Raw genomic sequence first — 14,841 nt, forward strand, 5'->3', positions numbered from 1 at the left:
TACCCACTTTTTCAACTACAAGTAAATGGCTCCTCAGAAAAACACACTGCTACTAATGGGCTACAAAGAGTCAGGTTATTTTGTTTTCCAAAACCACTCTGCATTCTAAAGTAACATCACAATTTTATCTGTAAGTAATTAGTGAGAGAGGCATGAAAAAATGGGTGTTAATAAATCCAACAAACACCTAAGAGATTCAGCTGGGAACTTGCAATTCCTATGTTACAGCAGACAGCACAAAGGTAATCGAGCTACAGTTGTCCTGCAGAAATAGATGCAAAATAAAACTTCAGCAACTTGTCAGTTAGTTTTGACGATTAACAAGAGCAGACTGCAAGAACTTCTGACAGCTGACTGCAGTCCATAGATTCAAAAGCTGTGAAAACCATAGTAAACACTACAATTAATGCTATAAGAAAATATTTTCACTCATTTACCATGCATTTATTGTGGTAACTTCCATTTTAGCATGCGCATTACTTATTCCAAATAGTGTGAGTGTACACAAACACTGCCTCTCAATCTGTTTACAGTAAAAGGGTCTGTCTAAAGGGTATTTCGACACTATTTATGAGTGACAGTAATATTCATATTCTCTTTCCTAAAAGAACTATATTTTACTTAATTTAACGATTAAAAAAAACCCCCAAAATATAAATGTAAGCTACATCTTGCTTAGCATTTTTATTTTAGTTTAGTTTTCTTCCTGTACCAAATTCTTAGCTGTAGAAATTTCTCTTAAACTATACTCTAGAGATCAAGCAATGAGCGAGACTGTCACCAAGAACTAAATAAATTTAAGTGTAAGACATTGTGACAGGACAATGAATCTGCCGGGGTTCTGAATCAGAACTGCCCGTACCTTTTCCCTAAAATTAGGACAATGAAAAACACCAAAAGGGATTCAAACCCTATAATGGTGTTTCATTAAAGAACAAACTACAACAAGGTGAGCTATAAAACTAGGGAAAAACCAGCACCTGCTATGTAATAAAACTGAAATAAAAGCCAGATCATCTATTTTACAGACAACCTTTTTCCTGTCATTTTTGCTCCAAATCTAATGTCTTTCAAGGGGCTTTTTCAGTTGCACAGGCTAAAACGTATACCCTCCAACATCCTAAAGCACCTCTAGCATTTGATTATGTGTTTGGTCTTCTCATGCCCCTTGGTCCCTCATTGTCGTGTGTTCACTGCTTGCTGTTCCTCACATTGTTTCTTAAATCTAATCTACTTGTAGACTGTTGTGCTGTGGACAATAGGGGAAATTTCATTCTTCACCTCTTCTCCTTCTCCACCAACCTTCTGGCATTAAGGGTGCCACAGGGTCTCTGAGATCAGACAGCGTATTCTGCAGAAAATTAGATTTACCCTATTTCTGTTTTCCTTTAGAAGGCGCTGCAGCTGAATAATCATCACAGATGATTAAACATAACAAAAATAAACTTTATTCTCTCCCATGTTTAAACTTTACCTATGTTCTTTCTAAGGGTAAACAAAAACCTACCAACCTGCATGTCATCTCCTACCAAACTTTCCCAAACTACTTCAGAAATGTCTTCTAACTGCTTAGCAAATGTCTCTTCACCTTCTTTTATGTTCATTCAAAATGAAAAACGAAGAGCCTGTTTCTCTTGATCCTGCCACCTTCCTCCACTGCAAACTCTTCAGGAACTTCAGGCTGTAAACCCGCTCTATGATCAGACTTTGAAAGCTGTACACCTGTTTTCCCCAGACTTCAGAAGCATATTATGCCATTTTAGTCCTTATGTATAAAGGGAGTCATAATCGAGAACAAACATAAAACACAGTCACTACCAAAAAGCCAATGTCAATCCAACACTGTCCTGTTTCAACGCCATCTTTAAAACTCCTGCTCATAATCAACCATAATTACAGAGCTAGTATGCTCTGAAAGGTGCTTATCACACTGAAGAAAAGCCCAACTCACTGTTGCCATTTATTATATTCTTATTGTTATTGGTCTCTCATATTTCAATAGCAAGCTCATCTGGATAACACAATTTTTCCCCCCCAATAAGCAGGTCCTATGCTTGTAGACACACCAAAATAATATCAATCACCAACCTCTATTAACAATAAAAACCACATTTCTTAACTCTAATGACATATGATGTAAAAATGAAGCATTTTAAACACCAAGTTTGTGATGAGGAACTATTCCATCATGTAGAACAGTGCTTTACCTCATTTAATTAACAATTCATTTGACAAACATTTCCATTTTAATTATATACTAGCACTAATTTACAACAAATTAATTGCTTAAAAACAAATATAGATTGTAAAGAATTTAGTTACAAGTTCTTTTTAAGATCCTGTATCCACCTATATCTACCTCAATATATGCAATTGCTTATGCTCAAGCAGCTTTCTCGTCGAATGGAACGCAACTACCTGACACTGCAATTAAAAAAACCCTACAACCTTTCTTACGAAATGTTTATTTTGTTACTGGCAACCCACAATGTAAATCAGTCATCACTAAAAAGAAGAGACTGGACTGGAGAGCAAAGGTCAGTGTACATCATTTATGTTCTCCAGTAAGTCCTATGATAAATATATTTCATTTGTCTGTAGATATGCATGCACTAAAATCTATTCAGGTTTTTTTTTAATTACATTTAGCTCTTTTACTTGCAGCAGTCCAGGTACTTGACACTGTATATTCAGCTGTGTTATGCAAATAGGTGACCAGCTGAAGACTTCTGACAATTCAGAGACTGTCACTCTTCCACTAAATTCAAGTGACACGAAAATTTCTATCAGGTCCATTAAGAACTACAAAAACATCACAGGTAATCAGTAACTGTGTCAAGTTTGAGATGTTTTGTTTACTTCAGATATTCCAGATTGTAAGCACATGTTGCAATTTGTAGTATGTAAATGCATGGAATAATTATATGCATTGATATGATTTCATCTATTTTAGGGCTGCATTTGTATTTAGCAAGACTGCAATGGAAAAACTGATCCATTTCGCTGCAAAGGAAAATGGGCAACTTTATAAAGCTTTAGAGCAAGTTGTATTTGTGATGGAGAGTAGTGTAGAAGTAGATGCCTAAATTCCAAAGTTTCTCATACATTTCAGTGAAAAGCGAAGACTCCTTCCAAACTGCCATAGAGAGCACCTACATTCTCTCTGCTGACTAAACAGGGAAGTCAAAAGGTCTCATTTCTGCTCTCATATTACATGCTCAGTTAGTTCCTTACAAATACTGCAAACCCAAACACACACACTAGCCCAGAACAATTTAACAACTTGAATGTCACAGAAATCTTATTGGTGTATATGTGCAAAATTGGCTGGCTGGAAAGCACCATTGTAGAAAAGGACCTGCAAGTCCTGGTGGACAACAACTCGAACACGAGCCAGCAATGTGCCACAAAGGTGGCCAACAGCATCCTAGGCTGCATTAGGAGTGCCGTCAGCAGTTCTGGGAAGGTGATCTTTCCCCTCTCCTCAGTGCTGCAAAGGCCACATCTGGAGTACAGGGTCCAGTTCTGGGCTCTACAGCACAACAAACACATGGACACACTGGAGCAAGCCCAGTGAAGGGCTACAAAAATCATGAAGAGACCAAGGATCTCTCAAATGAGGAAGGGGTGAGGAAGTTGAGACTGCTTAGCCTGGAAAAAGCTCAGGGGAAGTCTCATTATTGGTTGTAAATATCCAGCAGGAGGGTGTAAAGAAGATGGATTGAGACTCTTCTGAGAGGTGTCCAGCGACAGAACAAAAAGCAGCAGGGACAAACAGAGTAAATGCCATCTGAGCATAAGAACACATTTTTTTTTGCTGTAAGGGTGACTGAGCACTAGGCACAGGTTGTCCAGAGTGACTGTGAAGTCCACCTCCCTGAAGATACCGAAAACCCGACTGGACACAGTCTTGAGCAAACTGTTCTAGTTGACTCTGCTGAAGCACTGGGGTTGGACTAAACAACGTCCAAAGGCCCCTTACAACCTCAACAATTCTGTGATTCTGTTGAAAAATGCAGAAAAAACATCACAAGCTAATCTTTAAATGACACGTCAGAGGATGACAAAGCTTTTGGGTTTTTTTTAAAGTTATTTTAGCTTTGGCAATGTTTATTCTATATTTGAATAACGTAGTTGATCTGATTCAGTGGACTAGATGATCTTTATGGTCTCTTCCAACCCAACCCGTTCTACAATTCTGATTTTAGCTGAAAAAGAAACATGAGTAAGCTGGTCTTTTTCTTCCTGCTTTTTGTGACTGAATATTGTACACTTGTGCACACAAAGACTCAGATTATAAGGCAGCATTTACTAATACCAGATTATTTTAGTAAATACAGTAATAATAATTTTCGATGGGAAAAACATTAAATTCCCACACCAAAGGCATGACTTAGGAAGCAAGTGTAACCAGTTTACTGTTACTTACAGCTTTGTTTACGTTTTACTCAGCAGGGGTTTTGGGTGCTACATTTTAGATTCTGACTGAAGCTAGCCCTGCTTTAAGGGAAGAGGGGAGGAGTGGGTTTAACGCAAACAACTTTCAGGTCTCTTTAAAATATATAAATTTAATAGCTACTTGCTTTAAAAAAATAAAAAATGGAGAGATCTGTTACTGTGGTGCATAGTTATTCTTTCAAGCTCTTTTGTTATATACATCAATCACTCTTATAACGTTATAGCTGTGATGATGCCAGTTATTTATACGTCTGAGAATACACAAACCTTTCCTCATCAACCTCTTAGCTTCATTTTCCACATCTGTACTAATAGATGAGCAATGCAGCATAAAATACTCAATTCTAGCAGTCAATTCATTGTTACTAACACAATCTTGTTTTGCAATTGTTACAACTTAACATTTTAGTAGGAAAATACTAAACCTGTTTAGATGTGATATTATATATTTGAAGACATCATAGTTCACCGGGTGGAATTTCTTCACAATTTCTTTCAACTCGTGTAGCCGTTCTGTCTTATCCAGGATTTCTATAGAAATAAGTGACATTTTATGATATCACCTAGAAAGTCATGCTGAGTAACGTGTTGCTAAGTCTTTTTCCTAGTATAATGGTACAGGTAAGATAGTCACAGAGAAATATTGTGAGAAAATACTTGATAAAATATCTATTTTCATACAGTATTGCATAGAATAACTTCTTCTTATAGAGGTAACTATTTAAACACAGAAGTATTTTTCTGTATTTAAGCAGAATTACTTATCTGTGTTTTAAAGCAAATAATCACACGACTAGCTTGTTCTTGGCTCCTAGAATGATAACTAACAATGTGACAGTCATTTCTTCTTAGATTTTCCTTTGCCTGCAAAATTTTATGACTTAGATATAAGATTTATTCAGACTGCAGCTTTGCAAAGATGGGGAACACAGTCACATGAACGTAGAATATCTTAAACTTGTCAGTTACTCAGATAATTAAAAAAATTATGAATGAGCTGAGTGCAGCTATTTTATACATATATATTGTTTAAAGGAGAACAGTGATTATCAAAGGCCCAAGGGACATTACTTATGCTTCAAAGAGGAAATAAGCAACATGTAAGACAGGACTATGGAATAAAATAGCAACTAGTGAAAAAAAAACCAACAAACAAACCCAACAACTAATTCTGCTGCTAAACACTTGTGGAAAATACCACTAGAGTATTGCAGAACCACACGTTCTGTAGAACACACTTTTCAAGTTCACATCTATTACTTGACTGTATTGCTAAAAAGAAATTTGAGGTACCCTAGTAGTGTACAAATTCTGTTAAATATGCTCCAATATATACTGGGTAGAAATTTAAAGCTGTATTAATGGCATTTTAAAACAGTAAGTCCACTTATATTCTAAGCTATTGCATGTTTTGACTGAAATTTAACTGATACAAGTTTTGAGAAAGAAAAATCAACCTAACTAATTACATTAAACAAGCAATTTGCTTGGAACGTACAGCAGAAATAGCATAAACACGTACCTACAGATACCATCCAGAAATACAAAGTTTCTACTGGACTAGATATTAATGAAGTCCAGGCCCAAGCCTTATGTTTACAATAGTATTTTCATGTTTTGAACAAAAAAAACCATTAAGAATACTGTGTCACTGTTCTATCCTGCAATAATGCGTAGCAGTCTTTTTCTGCAACCGTTTGTTGCTAATACAAGAGGTACAGTCTTTAAAACACGAGAACAATCCAGTCATTTCTCTTGGAAGTGTCTGAAAAACGTTTGTAAGGCAAGCAAAATGAAGCACTTCATCCTATAAGGATTTCAAAAAGAATGTGAAAAACACCTAAAAGACAATTACCATAACATTCCACAGATGTGTCTGATTTCTAAAGCCTAATTTGAATCTAAGACTTTATAAATTCAAGGGTTTTTCCCCTACTAACAACTGCAATACAATTCTAAGAGCTTTCATCATGTGCAGCACTAACATAGATTTTAAAAAAAAAAAAAAAGTAGATTTCTCCAATTAAATTTTCTAGGAAAGCAGCCACAACTTATTTAGAAAAGATAGCGTATTATGTTTATTTAATCATAAAGTTCTGTTAATTTTAAAGAATATAAAAATGTACACATCTAAGCAATTTTAAAAGTATTTCAGCGCATCTACTCCTTTCAACTTACAATGAAGTAAAAATCGCAATAAGGGCAATCAGTACAACATCATTAGATCAAGACAAGATTGTTTATTACTTACTTGATGTTTCTAATAACTCTTGATGCAAACAGTAAGGAATTAATGGATCTGGCAGATCTGCAAAAAAAGCTTTAAGAGCTCCGGCCACTGCATTTACTGTTACTCCCATAGCCTCTAGACTGATATTATGATCTGTAAAACAAAATTAAACAGCAGTGTAAGTAAAACCTGCAGCTATCATTTCTCATAACATCTTATGAAAACGAGAATTTATTCAAAACACTGAAAACTAAAGTGTTGCCAAACATTTGTTAAAAAATGCACTAAAAGGTGAACCTATGGGTATGCTGCCATCACTTTGAGTCACACGAAATCAAATAGAAGGAAATGTGACAGCATGAGAAAACAGTAGAAGATCGGAAAAATAGAGTTGTCTTTACCATTGAATGCCTTCTGATTAATCAGTTTTGCCCGATAATTCTATTTCCCAGTTTTTTTAAAAAATTGATAATCAATTTGCAGAATTCATGCGACTGTGTTCATGTGACCACATGAAGCCTTTAAAGAGAGGTCAAGAAAACGTATCTGTGACCACACATGGACAAATCTAGTATTATACTCAAATTATGTGAAAAAGCATAGTGAGGCACAAAAAAACCCTACTAAATTTATTTTTGTTATAAACTAGGAGTAATTCTACTGTTTTCACAGTTTCAGGATTAATATTCAAGAACTTTTAAGAAGTGTTTTCACTTTGAAATCAACTGAGATAATAAATTAAATGACAAAACAGAAGGAAAAAAACAATGCTGATGCTTTTAATACATCAAAGTGAACAGCATAATCTGTCAATCCTATTCTAGTTCTTTCTAGTCTAAGAAAGGTTGTGTTAGATAATTATTATCAAGATTTAATTGTTAAACCGTATTATTCAAGAGAGCTTTCAATAAAATAAGTATCAAGAAGTACCACATTTTGAGAGGATAAGGAGGGGAAGATTTAGACTGGATATTAGGAAGAAATTCTTTACTGTGCGGGTGGTGAGACACTGGCACAGGTTGCCCAGGGAAGCTGTGGATGCCCCCTCCTTGGAAGTGTTCAAGGCCAGGTTGGATGGGGCTTGGAGCAATCTGGTCTGGTGGGAAGTATCCCTGCCCATGGCAGGGGTTGGACTGGATGAGCTTTAAGGTCCCTTCCAACTCAATCCACTCTGTGATTCTATGAATGCCTTAATGCCTGGAATTCATGAACTATCAACACAAGGGGAAGCTAAGACTGTATTTAAACTCTCTTTAACACCAGAATACCACCTAGACATGATTTTATCAGCACTTAAAACCAGCTGTAACAGGATTCTATCCCACTTTTGGTTTATGCACAGCTTCATTGTCAGTAACTTGGACTATACAAATACAACCTACCAGAGCATTAAGAACTCAGCCCCATGGAAGTCTGTTCGAAAGTACAACCCTTTTATATGGCACTATGTTAAATCCATGGAGAATTCAAGTTTGGTTTTGGCTTTAAATAATAAAATCTGCCATTACCTTGATCAAACTGTTTCTGAATGTTGTCTTGATCTGTTTTATTCCCACTAACACGGTACAGGCCTTCAGTACATAATCCTTAAAAGGAGAGAAAAAAATATTCAAAATTCAGTATACATACTATAGAGCAAAACAGAGACAGTCATAATTAATAATTCAGAAACTGTAAGTAGGAACAGAAATCTTAAATGCCTAAAAAGTAACATGGAAACCATTATAGTGATATAGGACTACCAAAACACAAAACACCAGCTGTCTCTTGAGTTCGCTATTATATTTAATATGATTCAGAGGAAGCCACATCGTAGGATAACAAGAACCTGACTGCAGGCATTTGTGGAATAACTTACCCAAAATTATTCTGATCTCTGCAAGACTGTTGTTATTTGCATCTTTTTTTCAATAATCAAAAAAATCTCTATTCTGGAGTTTGGTACCTAGAGAATTCACATTTTTTAAAACTGTTGTCATCATTTGGGCTTAACAACTTCCTATGGCAAGCAATAATACACTAATAAAATACTCTGCAGAAAAATTAAGCATTTGTAATTGATTCCCGATTTTTCAATTTCATGGTGTAGCACTCTCCTGTATGAGAGAAGGACTTAATCTTCTTACATACTTTCCCTTTTACCGCTTCTATTTTAGAAACTCTGCATCCATTTCTCCTCACTTCTTTTCTAAGGTACATTATCAAGGCATTTACAGGTCTGTCTTTAAGGGGTAGGGGAAAGGGAAAATGAGTGTCAAAAAAATCAGAGGTGCTCCAGGTTTATCATCATTACTTCATGGAGTCGTCATAATTAAAGCAGTCATTCTAGGTGAACAACATTACAAAAATACACTTGATCGTGCACACACACACACTTGCTTACTCCACTCCAGTGACTGTGCTTCCTATCACACTGCTATCTTTTTTGCCCACAGCTAATCACTGAATGAAAGTGTCCACCCTGCTAATCACATCACTACCCAAGATCTCTTTCTCTGTTAGAACTCATTAGGAATACAAGAAGTTTAGAGTTCTGCAATTCTCCGAGTTACCTTTATGGGTGCAAAATTATCTATATGCCAGATCTTCGTAACAGTACATGGTTCCATTTTAAAATTCCGAGTTTTAGAGCTTTAAGAAATCTCTTGATTTTTTACCATTACAGCCCACTAATAGAATGCATTTTGGATTATCAAATCAATACATAACTCCTCTGTCACTCCACAGTGACCAAGTGTGCCAAGAAACACTAGGAGTCCTGTTACAATGCTCAAAGTAAAGAAAGCACTTAACTGCTTCATACTGCTGGGAAACTTATACCAATTAATTTGATATCAACTCAGTTCTAACTCGATTTTTCCTTCTTAATGCCTTGACAATTCACACATCTCTCTGCTGGCTGCATCAAGGCTATTTTAGTAAGCTTTTCTTCAATATAGCTACCATTCAGCTTTCCAAATCCATAGTCAAGAGTTCTCTCTTGTAAGACCTAATCAGTCCTTTAAAAAAAACTGAGCCTCATTCACCGACATCCTCAAAAAGCACCAGGAGGCATAATTTGGTGGGCAAAAATTGGTTTCAAAGATTCAATAGCTTCCACAGCTGGAAAGGGTTTCAAACTCGCCTTCAAAAGTATGCCTCAAATGTGCTACACACTATGACAGACAGAAATACTTTGCATTCCTCTTCCAGAAGTCGTAAATAACCTGGGAGTACTAGTGGACCATGATGACCATGAGCCAGCAATGTGCCCTTGCGGCCAAGAAGGCCAATGACATCCTGGGGTGTATCAGAAGGGGTGGTTGTAGGTTAGAGAGGTTCTCCTCCCCCTCTACTCTGCCCTGGTGAGACCGCATCTGGAATATTGTGTCCAGTTCTGGGCCCTCAGTTCAAGAAGGACAGGAACTGCTTGAAAGAGTCCAGTGCAGAGTCACAAAGATGACTGAGGGAGTGGAGCATCTCCCTTCTGAGGAGCGGCTGAGGGAGCTGGGTCTCTTTAGGTTGGAGAAGAGGAGACTGAGGGGTGACCTCATTAATGCTTATAAATTTGTAAAGGGCAAGTGTCAGGAGGAAGGACCCAGGCTCTTCTCTCTGATGTCAAATGATAGGACAAGGGGCAATGGGAACAAACTGGAGCATGGGAGGTTCAATATGAAGATAAGGAAAAACTTTTTCACTGTGAGGGTGACAGAGCATGGCCCAGGCTGCCCAGAGAGGTTGTGGAGTCTCCTTCTCTGCAGACATTCAAAACCCTCCTGGACGTGTTCCTGTGTGACCTGCTCTGGGTGATCCTGCTCTGGCAGGGGGGTTGTACTGGATGAGCTTTCCAGGTCCCTTCTAACTCCTAATATTCTGTGAAATCACTGGTAGGTATGAACAAGGTAGGACTGCAATTCTCTCTGTATGGGAGAATTCTCAGTTGAAGACCCTACACCCCAAGACATTCTGGGTTTTATCCAACTACTATTCAATTTATTTCTGCATAAAAGGAATGTGCTACAGTAGTGTTTTCTGAGAAGTCTGATCCAGTCACTGTTTAGCAGAAGCATTTAAACCTTGACTACTTTAACTGGGCTGCTCAGGAGACAGAGATGCTCTACTGCAGTATCTGGGCTTCCCGCTCCCACCCCATTTCATCAAAGAGGAGACACTTCATTGCTCAGACCCATACAGCCCTGAGAAACATAGACAGACATCTTAGAGTACTTCAGAAAATTTTCAGGTTAAACAAGGAGAAGCCTACTGAATTTACACATCTTCCAAAAATAGCTAAGTGCTACAAGTCTGGATTCAGCTAACTAAATTTGTCTTTTAAATTCCTAAGCAAAAATAATTTTTCTTGCTTGTATATTCTAGGAAGTAACACTTCATGAAACGATTGGTCAACTGTCATTATGCTATTTCTCTAAGACACACAAGGAGACAAGTTTAATCTGTTTGTGTGCATACACACAGCTAGAAGTTTGCAAGTATAATTTTTAAGTAATGCTTCAGTTCTCTTTGTTGTTTAATGCCCAACCAGGTTTCTGCAATGCTTGTTACAATAAGATCTTCATCACATATAGGACGACACTGTAGTTCACTAGTTTTAGCTTTTAAACCTCTTGCGTATCTACAATGTACATCCATACTGAGAGAGAGAGCATGCAGCATTTATTTTTTCTTGATGGCCTTTTAAAAATTCAGTTCCTTCATCTGCAAGCCCACTGATTTTTTTAGAATTCTTAACTATGTTCTTATCCCTCTTCCCTTCTGATCCCAGCTGTAATTTTCAAGATATCCTTACTGGACACAATGGCTGCTATAATATTATATGTAAGAATCACCCCATTTATTTGTTTCTCTGTCCTGCTAGCTTTACTATACCTTTAGGCTTAAAGAATTAGATCTTCCTTATTTCAAGTCACAATAGCCTGTATTTCCTTCAAGACAGAGCTCACCTCCTTTGTCAAGACTATGCCTTTCTCAAAGTACCTTCTAGTGCCTAATAAATTCTCTTCTTGTGCCTTCCTTCGTGCTGCTGGCTATGATCAGGGCTCCATCCCATCTAACTGGAACTTCTTAACATGCTAAAACAAACTGACTCAAATTGTAACCAGTATTCAAACTGTGTGCATACCATGGAATTAAACAATAGCACAATTTTTTTCCCATATCACTTACTCTCGTAATTCTTTTATTCTTTTTGCTTGCTTGATAGCAAGTACTGAGAGTTGAAGTTTTCAGGCATCTGTCTACAATGATTTAAAGCTTCTTCCCAAGTGACAACAGCAATACTAACATTTAGCCTGCTGAAAAGTCACACAGTATCCGCCAACTTGACATCCATAGCCATTTCCACTATCACTGTTCTGTCTGCATTTCTGAATACACGCCACCTAATCACAGCAAACCTCACTCCCCAGTTTAACTCCTTCTCCTACAGTGACCAAGTAAACTTCTCAGGAATCATTCTCCACTACAAGCTGAGATGCCAGTCCCACACTTACTTTTGTGATATACATCATTCTATAATTTTATCCCACAGATTGTTCTGGTGTACCTCTTCTCAACCTCTACGCTACCCAGATTACACAAGACTAAGGGAACTGCCACCTTACTGATCCAGAATGGTAATTTCTAGGTACACCTACAATATGTGTAATAGCAGACCAAAGAATCCAAACTCTTTTCAAGTAAGAAGAGTCTAGCACTAAATTTACTTACATAAAATGCATTTAAAATTCTACTTTTCATGTGTTTCTATCTGTGCACATCACAACACTGGCATTTAAATATCCATGACATTCAATTCACACACCAAAACTCAGAACCAAAAATAAGTGTCTTACTCCTTCTTATAATAAAACAATTTCTAGAATATTGAAATGTTCAATAAAAAGTAAGCAGTGTAAGAAAATAAGCAGTACTTTCAGAAAGACTCAAAAAATAGGAAGCTCTCATCCAATGCTGAATTAACAACTGTATAATTTACCTTAATCAATTGTTAAACAAGCTCTCAATCATTTTATCAAGTGTCAATCACATATTTCATGTCCTGATCATTTAGAAAAAAGAATAAAAGACTTCAACTAATATAACATGACAAACATGCCTAGAAAACCATAGGTGCATTCTTTACTTCACTAAAAATGGGTGGCATCTGAAGATACTCTTAATTTTCCAGGCATATTGGCTTTGGTCACTTTGGGCCTGGAGAAAACTAGAGGAACAAGAGGAGCAGCATAAGTACCGTAAGTACTCTGCAAAAGATACTGACATCTTGGTCCTCTCTGCACTGTTTAGGAAACCTTTACATAATTCCTGTGATGTTTCCTTTGAAGAGATACCTTAATTAGCAATACAGCTCAAGTGCACAACATGTGTTTATGAATATTTCAAAACATATTTGTTTACAGTTTTCAGTGATTCTCACACACTAATAAATTAACGCATGTGCTCCTCCTCCATCCGTCTGGTAGTCAGTTTTCCATTAGGAGAAACAACCGATGCCTGTTTTCCCCTCCTCTTGAGTTTGGACAGGGTTTCCTCCCTGCTGATTAATTCCAAAGTTGCAAAACACAAACTGGTGCACAGTTTCCTAAATGCTGAAACCTATTCTATGCAATTTTGAAATGGTCACAGAAAGGATCCTCAGGAGATCATCTGATCCAACCTCCTGCTCAACCACGGGTCAATGCTGAGTTCAGACTGGGTTGCTTATCTACACCCGATCTTGAATATTGCCAAGGACAGGGAGTCCACAGTCTCCTTGGGCAACCTGAACCAGTGCTCACATAATCCTCAGAGCAAGAGTTTTTCCTTTCCAGCTGGGACCTCATATTTTAATGACCATTGGCTCTAATCCTCCTGCCATGTACTTCAACACTTTAGCCTGGCTGCACCGTCTCAGTAACCTCCTCATAGATATAGGAAGCTACTTTTGGCTATCTCCTCAGCCTTTCCCACTCCAAGCGGAACAAACCCACAGGTCAGGAGCTTCAGTCCCTGACCCTCTTCTGCTAGACTCAATCAAGTCTGTTAACACCCTTCTTTTAGTACTTCAGATGAGATCTGTCAAGTGCAGAGTAAAAACAAATAATCACTTCTGTTGCTGTAGTGCCTTCTCTTCACTGGGACAGTGCGATACAGAAGGTATCGTCAGCAGGATGCACTACTGAGTCATGCTTAGCCTGTTTCCATCACAACCCCCAGGTCTCCAGCATTGCTATCCAGCCAGTCAAGCCCTCAGCATGTACCAGTGCAGAGGCTTAGTCCTTGCAATTCCAGGACTTGGCATCTGTCCTCGCTGAATGCCATCAGGTTCCTGTTGTCCCATTCCTCCAGCTTGTCAACATTCCCCTGAACAGAAGTCCTGACCTTGCATATATTAACCACATCACCCACTCTAGGATCACTCACAAACTTAATGAGAGTACAAAATGTATTGTAGGAGTATTTAACTCTAATGTTACTGTAGCTATCCAGAACAAAGAGTAACAGAATCATGGTCTATGCATTTTTTTGCTAAATATATAGCCTCATGGGCAGTTAACTGATCATTATGACTGAAAACAATGGTCTAACTCCCTGCCTCATCAATCAGGACCTCATCAATCTGTTTCTATCCTTGCCTTGCTTCTAGCTGCATAGCCCTGCTCATGGCTTGTACTTGTTTTGACAAATATTTGACTCTTAACTTACCAGCTGTAATACTAAACTGCAGGACCTTGTCCATTTTTGCTGACGCAGCTTCCCATGGCAGTGAACTCCACTGATTCAGAAATGTCTGACATGCACCCAAAATGAGAAGTGGCAGAAGCATACAGCAGGAGAGGGTCTGGCTGGCTATTACACTGTTTCTCCTGAAACCCCCCTCAGAATGCCAGGTCTCATACACCAGGCCGAGGGGGGGTGTCTACTTTTGTCCCATTCTGTTCTCTCTGTCCAACAGAATCACAGAATGCTAGGATTTGGAAGGGACCTCGAAACATCATCCAGTTCAATCCCCCTGCCAGAGCAGGATCACCTAAACTAGGTCACACAGGAACGCGTCCAGGTTGGCCTTGAATGTGTCCAGAGAAGGAGACTCCACAACCTCTCTGGGTAGCCTGTTCAGTGCTCTGGCACCCCCACAGTAAAGAAGTTTTTCCTTATCTTCATATTGAACCTCC

The 14,841-nt window shown here is 38.0% G+C and overlaps 1 protein-coding gene across 1 annotated transcript in view; it reads right to left on the minus strand.

Annotated features, from left to right (window-relative positions):
- Positions 1–8,266, minus strand: part of LOC104546760 (rho GTPase-activating protein 5-like) — an 11,484-nt gene extending 3,218 nt beyond the window's left edge. Inside the window, exons 1-3 of the mRNA XM_010192238.1 lie at positions 8,197–8,266; positions 6,710–6,841; positions 4,884–4,989 (exon numbers count right to left, since the gene is read on the minus strand). Coding sequence (XP_010190540.1) covers positions 4,884–4,989; positions 6,710–6,818 — 215 coding nt within the window. The 5' untranslated portion in view covers positions 6,819–6,841; positions 8,197–8,266. The remainder of the gene's footprint in view (positions 1–4,883; positions 4,990–6,709; positions 6,842–8,196) is intronic.
- Positions 8,267–14,841: the final 6,575 nt, after the last annotated feature.

Source organism: Mesitornis unicolor, unplaced genomic scaffold (genome assembly GCF_000695765.1).
Source record: "Mesitornis unicolor isolate BGI_N332 unplaced genomic scaffold, ASM69576v1 scaffold3189, whole genome shotgun sequence".
NCBI classification, from domain to species: domain Eukaryota; kingdom Metazoa; phylum Chordata; class Aves; order Mesitornithiformes; family Mesitornithidae; genus Mesitornis; species Mesitornis unicolor.